The sequence below is a fragment of the Convolutriloba macropyga genome, chromosome 13 (assembly GCF_964194025.1).
Source record: "Convolutriloba macropyga chromosome 13, txConMacr16.3, whole genome shotgun sequence".
In the NCBI taxonomy this organism is placed as follows: Eukaryota; Metazoa; Xenacoelomorpha; order Acoela; family Convolutidae; genus Convolutriloba; species Convolutriloba macropyga.
The window spans coordinates 41399538-41412708 of NC_134480.1; the positions used below are offsets into that span (position 1 = coordinate 41399538).

At 36.4% G+C, this 13171-nt stretch overlaps 3 protein-coding genes across 6 annotated transcripts in view; 2 read left to right on the forward strand and 1 right to left on the reverse strand.

The window, feature by feature from the left end:
- Positions 1 to 13171, forward strand: part of LOC142352235 (nucleoporin p54-like) — a 608913-nt gene that overhangs the window by 481280 nt on the left and 114462 nt on the right. The gene's annotated exons all lie outside the window — the stretch shown is intronic.
- LOC142352233 (sec1 family domain-containing protein 1-like) overlaps positions 1 to 13171 on the reverse strand; it is a 354741-nt gene that overhangs the window by 155584 nt on the left and 185986 nt on the right. The window lies entirely within an intron of this gene.
- LOC142351967 (uncharacterized) overlaps positions 683 to 13171 on the forward strand; it is a 28457-nt gene continuing 15968 nt past the window's right edge. Inside the window, exons 1-3 of one of the 2 annotated variants that reach the window (XM_075404261.1) lie at positions 683 to 932; positions 10518 to 10583; positions 11184 to 12577. In XM_075404261.1, the coding sequence (XP_075260376.1) occupies positions 688 to 932; positions 10518 to 10583; positions 11184 to 12577 (1705 nt within the window). In that variant the 5' untranslated portion in view covers positions 683 to 687. The remainder of the gene's footprint in view (positions 933 to 10517; positions 10584 to 11183; positions 12578 to 13171) is intronic. The other variant, XM_075404262.1, reaches the window with a different exon arrangement.

Sequence of the window (13171 nt, forward strand, 5' to 3'; positions counted from 1 at the left end):
GTACATGCAGACGAACGATCGATCTCCTCACCCTCAAAGCTTACTCAAGAAGGAAGAGACGATATTGAAACACCTGAAATAAACATAGTACGAGGAAGATCCACAGAATTGTACACGCTCAGAAAAGTAAGGCGCGAATTGAATTCGTTTTCAAAAATTGCAGACTAGCAAACCGAATCGACAATGAAATAAATTTTATGTCAGAACGACTCCTCGACAAGCAGTCGTAAATTCCCAACAAAAACAACAGGAGATTCCTCCGTCGCTGCAGACGTGTTCTGTCAATTCTGCCCCTCACTAGATCAATTCCAGTTTCCGGGTTTTGAGGGCTCTGTTCAGTGAACTTTCTGTAACAATCACGGCCATATCAAGGCTCCAACACGGATGTTGTGCAAATAGCAGATTAACGACTGAACTCAATTGAGTCTAACAAACCCGTGGATGTATATTCTCTCTCACTCTCTCTCTCTCTCTTTCTCTCTCTCTCTCTCTCCCTTTGAACTTTTTATTGTTTAACCTAACGGTTACACATTTGAGCTTGCATATTTCCTCCCTCACTCAAAAATCACCAATTTCAAACAGAGTAGACGTTAGGTTGTTGATAGTGTGATTGTTAATGGCTGGTCTGGTAGGTTGGCCGATAGGATGCTTAGGTTCAAAGGCTGCTTTTAATTTCAGTTTCACAACATGGCTAAAGAGATCCCCTTCTACCTTGGCTCACTTGAAGATCGGATGTCCGGTTACCAAGTATCCATGGATTACCAAACAAGATATAAACTAAAGAATGCGATGGATATTGGTGCATCAATTGACACAGAATTCTACGAAATAAAATCAAAAGAAGACGTGAAACGATTATTGTTGCATAAGATGGAAAACAAAGAACGTAGTGAAAAGGAGGCATCACTGAAACGAAAGCAGCCTCAATTACGGTATTTTAAACTCATCTTTATACTCCATTTTTCTAACGGTTGAACAACATGCATCAATGGAACGTATTTTATCCTTTAAACAGAGTGTGCAGAACTTGTAGTCGACCTTAACCTCAGTCAAAATTATTTCTTGTTTTGAATAATCGGCGCTCACTGTCTTCTGTGATTTTGACAGTAGCCGTTTAGAACAATCCATGCGTAATATATAATTAATGATATGATGATGATTTTTATTGTTAACTATTTTTTGGAAATTTATTGTAATAATAACAATAGACTTTAGAGGAAAGATCTCAAGGGGCCCCAAACCCTAATTCACAGTCAAGGAAAAATTGAGTTTTTCACTTCTTTACAATTAGTACATCCGCAAACAATTCTCGTCATCTTTTTTGTAAAAGTAGAAAGCATAGATCCAAAAGTTTAATCTTGTGGCCTACTTCAAATAGAATTTCTCTTTTAAAAAATCGTTAGATACGTTTGCCAGGTTATAAGCTCGCATCAAAAACTCGGAATCGCATTTTTTAGACAAGAATTGGAGCAATGAAATTTTCGAGTTGTCTGTGCTCTTGTGTTCCCAATATTCGTAAGTGAGACATATTTATGCCAGTCGATGTCAACTTTACTCTTTAAGTTCTCCAATAATAGGGAATGATTAACTTTATCAAAAGCCTTTCGAAAGTCAACATAAAGAGCCCAGGTATTGCGTGTCAGGATCATCAAAGCTGATATATAGCTGACGGAGACACTCTTTTAAATTAGTGACGGGTTGATCGTCTTTTGCAGAAACAATTTGTGAGAAACGTGGACCTACAACGGTATAAATTTTGTCGCAGATCAATTTCTCTAGAACGTTTGATAACGCAGAGAAAAAGCTAATGGAACGGTAATTTGATACTTGTTGTTTGACTCCATCTTTGTGCTGTGGGTTATCTCACTCTGCTTCCATGCAGCACGGAAATTTCCCTTTGTGATGATATTGAAAATATGCAAGGAATCTTACAAGGACCTAGCACCACGTTTCAGAATGAATTTGCCGATCCTATCTGGTACGTCGCTTTGGTTATGTCGAGAGTTTTCAGGACTTCAATTAGTTCAATTTGCTTGAAAAACAAACTATTAATCTCGTCATATACTTCAATATTTGTTTCATTGTGATTTTGACTTGAGAAGACAGACTGGTAGTATCGATTGGAAAGTTGAGATTTCATCATCCGTCATTGCTGTTTGATCTTCTAGGAAGACTTCGCTTGGTAGGTAGTTGCTATACGAAAGACCATTTATATAGATATCGTCGTACGTCTGAGAATTTCCCATTCTAGAAAAGTAGCTATTCAAATTCTTCCGATCAAGCTGTGGAGCCAGGGCTAACTCAGTTTGTGCCTTCTCAAGTTTCTAGTTGTTCAATTGTCCGCGTAATTTTTTGTCCTCAAGTGTTTTAAGTTTCTTGATATGGTGCGGTGTTTCTGGTTGAACCCAAGGTGCCAGCTTTTTCCGGTGATTGGTTTTTCTAGGGATAAAGTTTTTGCAGGATATCAGAAAACCAGTTACACCACAAATCAGATATCAAACTAACGTTTGTGTAGCAATACGGTTCGAATTTATGAATTTCTATGAACTGGTTTGTCTCATCCCAGTTCTCACGTTTAATAGAAAACATCGAAAAATCACATTTAATGGTTAATCTAGCTTGTCGTATATAAGTAGAGGCCGTTTCTAAGGATATTTTTGCCAATTACGGCTGATGGTTAGAACTGAAACAATTTTTGAAGAAATTATCAACCTGTATATTAATTAAAGATTGTGGGTGAATGCAGAATTATATCGAGGCTTCTCGTTGTTTTTGATTTTGTTGTTCAAAATTGTTTATACGCAGTTTTTCATAACCTGACTGCTCCTCAAGATTGCTTGTGCAAAAAGTTCTCCAATCTGTTGATGGCTAATTGATGTCACCCGCAATGAGAGAGTTGTTGATGTTGTAAATTCATTGTTTTGATATCATAAGTAGTTGTAATTTTTATTATTGTACGATTGTCCTTCTATGAGGGCTGTTAAGTGAAGCAATCTGAAAGTCCGTTTCTGTTCTACAGCTAGAATTTTTTTTGTTATAACTACCAGGCAACATCCGTGCTTGGATTTTCCTTATTCAGCCTCGCGATTGCCTCGATGTATCTCAAAATTTGGTAAAAATTAGTAAGCGTGCGTTATCTGTTCTCTCAACTGTTTCTCGGTTATGCAAAGCACTTCAAACCTTTTACTAGCTGTTTGCGAATTTCATTTTCCGGTGAAGTCCAGTTTGCTTCTTAAATTGTATAATAGCAAGTTTGGGTAGATTTGTAGTTTTTTGTCTATGAACTGGTTTGTCTCATCCCAGTTGTCACGTTTAAAGGAAAACATCGAAAAATCACATTTAATGGTTAATCTAGCTGGTCTTTTATAAGTAGAGGCCGTTTCTAAGGATATTTTTGCCGATTACGACTGATGGTCAGAACTGAAACGATTTTTGAAGAAATTATCAACCTGTATATTAATTAAAGATTGTGGTTGATTACAGTATTATATCGAGGCTTCTCTTTGTTTTTGATTTTGTTGTCCCAAATTGTTTATACGCAGTTTTTCATAACGTGACTGCTTCTCAAGATTCCTTGTGCAAAAAGTACTCCAATCTGGTGATGTATAATTGATGTCATCCACAATGAGAGAGTTGTTGATGTTGTAAATTCATTGTTTTGATATCACAAGTAGTTTTAATTTTTATTATTGTACGATTGTCCTTCTAATAGGGCTGTTAAGTGAAGCAATCTGGAAGTCCGTTTCTGTTCTACAGCTAGAAATTTTTTTGTTATAACTATCATGCAACCTCCGTGCTTGGATTTGCCTTTTTCAGCCTGGCGATTGCCTCGATGTATCTCAAAATTTTTTAAAAAATAGTGCAGCGTGCGTTGTCTGTTCTGTCAACTGTGTCTTGGTTATGCAAAGCGCTTCAAACCTTTTACTAGCTGTTATTTTCATTGCGAATTTCATTTTCCGGTGAAGTCCAGTTTGCTTCTTAAATTGTATATTAGCAGGTTTAGGTAGATATTTAGTCCTTCCCGAGACAATTTTGGCTTTCTCTTCCTTCTTCCATTACCTCTCATGAAAAGGATGCCGTCTTTGACGCGGAGTTCTTTTGTCTCCATTCCTCCAACAATAAGCTCTCTCCGTGTCATTAAAGCTTTGATCTGCACGGCTGCTTCCGCTGGTAAGTGCCTACTTTCGAACACAGGGTACAAGAAGTTTTTTTGAGCTTTTTCAGGAAGCTAGGATAAAATTTCTCTACCATGCGCTTGGAACCTTCAGTTGTCCTTATGCTTCCCAAGCCTAACAACTTCTCCGATTTCGGTGTCTACATCTAGATTAACTAGAATTCTGCGTACCCTAGACTGGTCGTGCTCCTGTCCAGAGCGAGATTCTTTTGTCTTCAACTCCTCCACACCGCAGATTCCGATGCCTATGAGATCCTATAATACCGTTTTAGGTGAAACAGCCTTCTTTTCTAGTTGAGACGGATTCCGGAACCACCTTCGTCTTTCTTCTTAATAGATTTTTATAGCGGAGGTTGTGTTCTTCAGTTCATCTAGATCACTTTAAATGCTTGTTTCGATTGATGGGTGATGAATCTTGAATAAGTTTTGTAATTTTCTTCCTTTTCTTTGCTTTTGGCACATGCATTACAAAAGCAGTAGCGCGTTGCGACCTAATGCTAGTACTCCATAATAGCAGTGTAATCTCCTGATAAATGCATGCTGCTTGCACAAGCGACGCAATCCGAGGTTTCAACTTAACTGGCACTACTGCATTTTAGGCTGTACGCACTCAGCGTATTGTGCTTTTATTTGGCACTCATGGTTGTTGCGGCTTTGAGTCCGAGACTCTAGAAGCTCACCAGACACGGCACAGTACAAAACTGGCGGCTAAAACGAAAGCGGGTTGGGCTTTCAGTCACGGACTCCAAAAGCTCACCAGTTAAAGAAGGGAAAAACAAAAAAAGGAGTAAGGGCTCTGATTCCTAATCTCTGAAAGCTCACCTTTATTCGTCTTCTAGTCACTTTTAGCCTGTCGATAATCTCTGATCTTTTTTTGGTTCCTCTTTTTCCTTTTTTTTCACAGATTCGGGTAATAACAAAGCACGCCGAGAGTTCTCAGCTCTAGATTGCGTGACATGTAGTTGTCTGCAGTTCTCAAAAGTCTCGCTCTGTTGTTCTGATTACATATATTATCGAAGTCCTCGTGTTGACATTAAAAAGTACAATACAGATTTGGCAGGTTTTGAAGATAATGGCTGGTTAACTGATGGAGGTTTATAATTGTTTGTTCCATGGGGAGTAATGGTATTGTTTATAAGATCATGCGGAAGCACATTTTTTTACTGGATTAATCAGGGGATCTTTGTAATTAAAAACTTTCTTTGCATTGTTCATGACTCGGGATTGAGATTTAAGCCACGAACAGAATAAACGATGTCTTCTAACTGGGCTGTAAGGTTTTGTTTAAGTCAATGATGGAGTGAAAACCTGAACCAGTGACTATAATTTGAATCATACGAGTATGGGAGATTTGGAGGTCTTAGGAGGTAGATATAGCAACCAACAAAAATGAAAAAACAAAGAAGGGAGAGGTTTGAAACAAATTTAATTAAAGTTTAAATAGAACGTATCAATCAGTGTTGATAACTTTATGTTGATTGAGAGTGAAAAATGATTGTTTGTGACCTGTTTCAACTTCTAATCATTAATGGGACCCCCTTTTTATTCTAGCCACCGCCTTTCGGTTTCATACATTTTTTGAGAGAATAAATGGCATGTGGCATCATTTTGAAGCTCTTAGCTCTATTCACTACAAGAAGAAACTGCCAAAGTTCTTATTTAATAGAATTCATTGAGACAGATATTTGTCCTGTTTTTTAGGCCAGTTTAAATATACTTTCCCAAATTTTTGGAGTTTTGCAAGACTTTGATCAAATTGCTGCTATTTGGACTTCCTCTGAGGAAAAGGAATTCATTTTGATCTTTTTTGCTGTTTGCTAAGTGTTCGAAAACTTCTTTGGAGGCCATCCTTGATAACTTTTTGTAGTATTGTTTTTGGGTTCCTTCAGTCTAGAATTGGACTACTCAGAGAACTTTTAGGAGCTTTTGTTTTCGAGCAAAAATTCTGATATTGCTGTGACCATTTTCAAGTACTTTCTACAATTGTGGCAAGTTCAATTCGAATTGAATAGATCTTTTTGCTTTCGTGTATAGCCTCATTTTAATATAGCAGTAGGGGCATAAAAAAGGTATCCAACCACCTAATAAAAAAGTGGTATCCATATCACTTTTTATCCAGTACTATTCGTTTAATATAGAATTCATGTTCATAAAAAATTGATAAATTGGTTTAGGCTTCCTGCAGACGTTTCGCCAGATTGACTGAAATATTGTTAATTTTGCCAATTTCGGATTGTTGCTGCTTTTGGTCTGTTGAGAATGACGACTGAATGGAATGATGATGTGTTCTTGGATACTGTTTTTGAATTTTGCGGTAGTGAGCTACTATTGGCTTTCTTTTATTTTTTACCGTCCGATAATTGGATCGTTTTGGTGCTCCTTTCATTTTTTGGTAAGATTTGTTCACTTTTTTCCATAACTTTGAGCTTTCAAAACAGGTTAAATGGGTACACCTAGTGGGCATTAAGTTTCAGTAGAGGCTGCATGCTGGCTCTGGTTGTTTTTTCAGCTGCTTAGAAGCTTGAAGTTGCTGGGAAGGCCGACATTCAAGTTGAAAAGGTCATTTTTTGGCGTTTTTGAGCCCAAAATGACAAAATGTTTTACTTTTTCGTCATTTTTGAGTTTGTTTTGTTCGATTAGTACTAAGCTACCGTTTGTCAAAGTCGATCAAGGTGTTTTGCAAAACGTAGTTTTTTGTTAAGCTTTCATGTTGTGAGCTATGTTTTCGCAATGCAAAATTAAACTTTCAAACTGATAATGATTGTTACATTTTATTGAAAGTTTATTTTTTGAATTTTTTTGATCTCTGGAAATTGAATGGTTTAGGTCTTAAAGATGGTTTATCTGGAAGGTTTCTAGAGAGCAGGGAATTGTTTTGAAAATTTTTATGTCACGAGGTGTGGCGACTTTTTAATAAAATATGCAATCAATAGTTTTTGAGTATCTTTTGGCGTTAGTTTTTGCGCTACCGATTTTTTTAAGCAATATCAAGATCTTTGGCGGCGATTTTTTGAGAAAACTATCAATTCTATGAAGATCAATGTCATTTTTCGAGTTGTTGGTCTCATATTTGCAGCCTGCTAATAACTTTTTTGTAGGTTTTAGCAGCTTGGAGGTTGTTTTATAGATAGTTTCTGGAGTGTTTTCATCTTTAGGGGTCTTCATCTTTTTATAAATAACACCTATGTCCAGCGTTTGTAATTGATGACATACATTATCGGAGCCCTCGCGTTGACATTGAAGAATACAATACAGATTTGGCAGTTTTTGAAGTACGGGTAACAGCTGGTTAACTGATCGAAGTTTACAACTGTTCGTTCACTGGGTAGTAATGATATCGTTTATAATGTCATGCCGAAGCACAATATGTTTACTCGATAAATCAGGGGATCTCTGTAAACAAAAACGTTCTTTTAATTGTTCGACTCGGACTGAGATTGAGGCTTGGAACTGAATAACCGATGTCTTCTAACTTGGCTTGAGGGTTTTATGATTTAAACAAATTAAATGTAAGTTTAAGTAGAACTTATTGATCAGTGTTGATGACTCACTGTCGATTGAGATTGCAAAATGATTGTTCGTGACCTTTTTTGACTTCTGATCAACAATGGAGATCACCACGGTTGCCCCAGAAATTTCAATGAAATAAAAATTGAGATCAAAATAATCGGATAAAAATCAGAAGTTTCAATTACTGAATTAAATATGGGAGAGCTTTATTCTAGTCGCCGCGTTTTTTAAAAAAGTTTTGTTTCTGTGAGAGGATAAATGGCATGTGGCATCATTTTAAACCTCTTAGCCCCTACGTACTACAAGAAAAAATAGCCAATGTTCTTATTAAATAGAATAAGCTCTTCGGCAAATTTAAGTAAACTTTCCACAATTTTTGGCGATTTGGCGCGACATTGATCAAATTACTGCTATTTGGACTTCCTCTAAGAGAGAAAGAGGATACATTTTCATCTTTTTTGCTGTTTATTACATGTTCGAAGACTTCTTTGGAGGCCATCCTAGATCATGATTTGTATTGTTTTAAAGTTCCCTGAGACCAGAATTGGACTACTCAGAGAAGTCTCCAGACCTTTTTTCGAGCAAAAAATTGATATTGTTGTTGCCATTTTTCTAAACTACTTTCAATAGTTGCGGCAATTCCAATTCCAACTGAATAATCTTTTTGTTTACATGTACGGACTCACTTTAATATTAACAGTATTCTCTAAAAAGTGGTGTCCAGCCACCTAATGATAAAAGTGGTATCCAAACCACTTTTTATCCACTACTATCAGCTTAATACAGAATTAATGCTCAAAAATAACTAATAAAATGATAGACTTTCTGCATACGTTTTCAACAGATTGACTGAAATTTTGTTAAATGTGCCAATTTTCGATTGTTGCTTCTTTTGGTCTCTTGAGAATGAGAACTGAATGGAATGATGCTGTGTTCTTGGATGCTGTTTTTGATTTTGCGGTAGTGGGCTACTTTTGGCTTTTTTTACAGTCCGATAATTGGATCATTTTGGTGCTCTTTTAATTTTTTGGTGAAATGTGTTCACTTTTTTTACATAACTTTGAGCTTTGAAAACTGGATAAATGGGTACACCTAGTGGGCATTAAGTTTCAGTAGAGGCTTCAAGCTGGCTCTGGTTGTTTTTCCAGCTGCTTAGGATGTTGAAGTTGCTGGGAAGGCGATTTTCAAGTTGAAAAGGTCATTCTTCGGCGTTTTTGAGCCCAAATGTTTCACTTTTTGTCACTTTTGAGATTAGTAATAAGTTGCCGTTTGTCAAAGTTGATCAAGGTGTTTTGCAAGACATAATTTTGTTATCCTTCATTTTGCGATCTATATATTTTGGCAATGCAAAACTAGACACTCAAAATGATAATGATTATTATTTTATTGAAAGCTGTTGTCTTTGTTTAAGAAAAATTTGCGACCTCTGGAAATAGAATCTTTTAGGTCTTGAAGATCGTTTTTAGTTGGTTTTTAGAGAGAATGAAATTGTTTTGAAGATATATATGTCACGATGTTTTGAGACTTTTTAATAAAATATGCAATCAATTATTTGTGAGTTTTTTTTACGACGGGGTACTGGTTAGTTTTTTGATGACGGGCTATTGGTTAGCTACTGCTATCTTGCGGTAGATATTGCTATAGAAAGATAGCAAACCCAAGATCTTTGTCGTCGAGTTTTGAGAAAATTTTCAATTTTATGAAGATCAGTGTCATATTTCGAGTTGTCTCATATGTGCAGCCTGCTATCTGCTAGCCTGCTAATAACTTTTTTGTAGGTTTTAGTTGCTTGGAGGTTGTTTTATAGACAGTTTCTGGAGACAATTTTTTTTGCGACGTTTCAACAAAATTTGCATTTCATGTTTTGTCTCAAGTTTTTTTTTTAATATTTATGGGCCTCTATAAAACTTTGTCAAATCTTCCGTGATGTTCACTGGGTATAAATAAGAGGTATAAATTTTGCATTAAATATAAAACTTTAAATATAAGTTGTTGCAATGATAGTTTTTGTTCTCTAAGTTTGTGAAACTATGTTAGTCTCTGGGCTGGCTTTTTTGAAGTCGTCTGCTTGTCAGGTACAGAATATTTTGGTTCTAATTGAAAATGAAATTAGGGTCTCCTATGTTTGCTATACTAAAAAACAGGATCAATTTTTTTTCGCTTTAATTGCTACTATGTTTCTTTAGTCAATAAATTCTTTCTGAAATGATTTTTTTGTAAAATGATTTTTTGCTGAGTCCGTTGGTGTTTTATCACTGTGTTTTTTAATCGCTCAAGCTCTTTGGTGCCAATATTTAATACACATCGGGAATATATAAAATGATTATCAGCGCATCCAATATCAAACAGGAAATTTTTTCAAACTTCAATGGAGTGTGGCATCGTTTAACAAAACCAGTCTTTATCGTTGTTGTGGTTAGCGAGCTAAAAGTTGGGCGAAAATGTTAAACGAAACGGAACCAAAAATATTGTTCCAAAGAAGCATTTCCGCATCAACCTTCGTATTTTTTTTCCTGTAAAAGTTTAGAAAAGTGTTCAATAGTTTATCGATTTAATAAATTTTCCATTGATCAATCAGTATCCAGAAGTTTTCAGTTTAGAGTATTTTTGTATACCTTTGAGATAGTCGAACAATCGGTAAAATGGATTCTGAAACTTCCTTCTCGTTGAATGTGCTGGAAGGTTCTGATATAGCGGAAACTAAGGAGATTGTGTTTTTGGTTTTCAAATGCAATCATATTGGAACATGGCTTAACAAGCCTATCAATTCCGGTTAAACCAATGCAAATACACAAAATTCTTTGACTTCTTCAACAGACAGGTTAACTTTCAGGTTGACATCCCAGGCGAAGAAAACAGGAAGTGCTGACAACGCGTTCAAGCTTCGTAGAGCCCAGGAGTAAGCGACGTGATCTGACATTTTTACTTTTTGCTCATGTATGCGCATGTATCAGAAAATGATATCTATGAATTGTAAGACAGCTAAAGATATCTTGAATCTATTTCCCACCCACCCCCCACCCCCACCAGCTTAGTGGGCTAGGCCGTACTTACTGTTTTTACACATTAACTTGAACAACTTGCTAAATTACAACGAACTCGTAAAAGTGAGATATAAACAGCACTGAGGGGGGGGGGGGCACAATATATCCATCCAAGATTTTAATTAATCGTCAATTTTTATTTTTTTTTATTCGGCCAAATGAATTGAATGATAAATATCTCAACTATAAATATTTAGAAAGATTGAAATTTATAATTCAATACGCATACAATCTGAAAATACCCACGTCAAAGATTAGACTTGTGCGAAGATCCTAAGTTTTGTAGTTCCATATGAATGGAATAAGTTGCCTTTTGAAATGAAACTAATAACTCCTGAATTTATTTATCGAAAAAAAATCTCCAAAATTTTTGAAAACATTTTCGAGTTTGTAAATTGTGCGTTATAAGCCTGCAATGAAAATAATATTTTTATTGCAGTTTTTCCTGTTTGCAGGAGTCCGATGCGTTTTCTGAACCAACAGATAAAAAAAGCGGAAGCAGATCTATTAAAACCTGCGATTAATCGAGCTTCTAATGAGAACTCAAGTGCACCCGTGAGACGTGTGGCTTCTATGAACAAACAAGCATCTATAGCAGCAGCCTACAACATCAAACAGAAACAATTGCCAGGCACTCAGACGTTCCAAACTCCAAGTAACTCTAAACCAGATGTCTATCAACGACTGCTGAGGAGCAAAGTTACTAGCGAAGCAGCTGTGAATGCAAGTTTGAGAGAATTAGGAGCTGTAGAATCAAAACCGCAACAATCCACAACGCATCAGAATAAACGAATTGCGAATAAATCCGTTTCCGCTAGTCTAAATGATCTCAACAAATCTGTTACATACTCATCGGATAGTAACAGAAAATCATTCGTCCATAACACGGACCCAGAGAGCTCTAAAAACGTGCCTACACCGGTAAATTTGAAACCAAAAGCTGAATCGAAAACGTCCAACATTTTGCCAAAGCCATCAAATAACTGCCAATCAGACACACGCTCTGATGATTCAATAGTCCTGGAGGAAATAATCGAAGCTGCTCTTGAAGTGCCAGAGAAATCGACCAATGAAGCGGTTAAAGACGAGAACGAAGTTCCAGGAAACACTTCAAAAGCCAGGCTAGAACTCGAGATGGCTTTTGAATATAAATTTCGTCCTGCTCAGAGCGAATCGGATAAAAAAGAAATTGTCAAGCAAAATTTGGAGACCAAAATGGAGGCAAAAGAGAATCCTAAACCTAACGGAAAAGTGCTACAGCCGATTAGTAAATCAAATGTAGTCGGACAGAATAGCAACGACTCGCGTAATGAGCAAACTGAATTATCTAGGGCTGACGTAAAGCCACAATTACAATCTGCCCACGAAACATTATTAATGACTGATGGAGTTGAAAAATCCAACAGCGCTCGATTGAAAGGAAAAACTGTTAGTATCAAAGGAAAGAAAAATGGAAGAAAGGGAAAGGCGAAGTCAAAGGATAAGGAGAAAGAAAATCGAGAAATAATTCCTAAAGAATTGGAAGAAAAACATGAAGATAAAGAAATCAAACTTGATAATGACAAGACCAATGCCCCGAAAGTCAAGCAGCAAAAATTAGGCCCACATAATGTTGCTTTAATAGATAAACTACCTCAGAGAAAAGCTGCGAATGGAAACGAATCGAATACTGCCATAGGAGTGAAGAAAGGTAAACAAACTGTTGCTCCTCCGAATATCGAGGAATCTCAGCCGATCAAGACGCGACCAACACCGGACCTCAAAGCTGCCAGTTCCAAAACTGGAAGTCGAGATTTAAAGAAGGAAGCCAACTCGAAAGCTGCCGTAGCCGAAAAGGGCAAGAAAGCAGGCAAGTATTCTAATATACGTTTTAGGTCATTAAGCACTCAGCATGGATTTTAATAGTTCTGTATTGCTCAAAATAGCAGTTCTTAGGTAGTAAAGAATTCAAAATGGGAAAAAATTTCAAAAGAAATCCGTTTCGACTAGTTTGAGATATCAAAAAGTCAATCGTCCATACCTTAGAGCCAGAGAGCTCCAAAAAGTGCCAACACTGGTTAATTTGAAGCCCAAACCAGAACAGCAACCTTCCAACATTTTGCCGTGATCATGCGTTCTAGGTTAGTAAGCACTCAGCCTTCATTTTAATAGTTTTGTTCAATTCAAAATAGTAGTAGTTGAGTCTTTAGAAAAAAGTAGCTTCTAACGGGACTTAGGTTTATTCTACCTAATTCAATTTTATCAAAATTTTTTCAGATTTTTAATAGTATCGAACGAAGTTTGAAGCAATTTTTATAAACGTGTGTCTTTATCCAAAGTTTTTGTTTGACCGTATTTGCACTTTTGTTCAAGAGCATTCTTCTCTTTTTAGTGACTGTTTTACACTTGACTTTAAAATTTTTAATTGCTCTGGAATGCGAACCAATTATTGTGAACGTGTGTG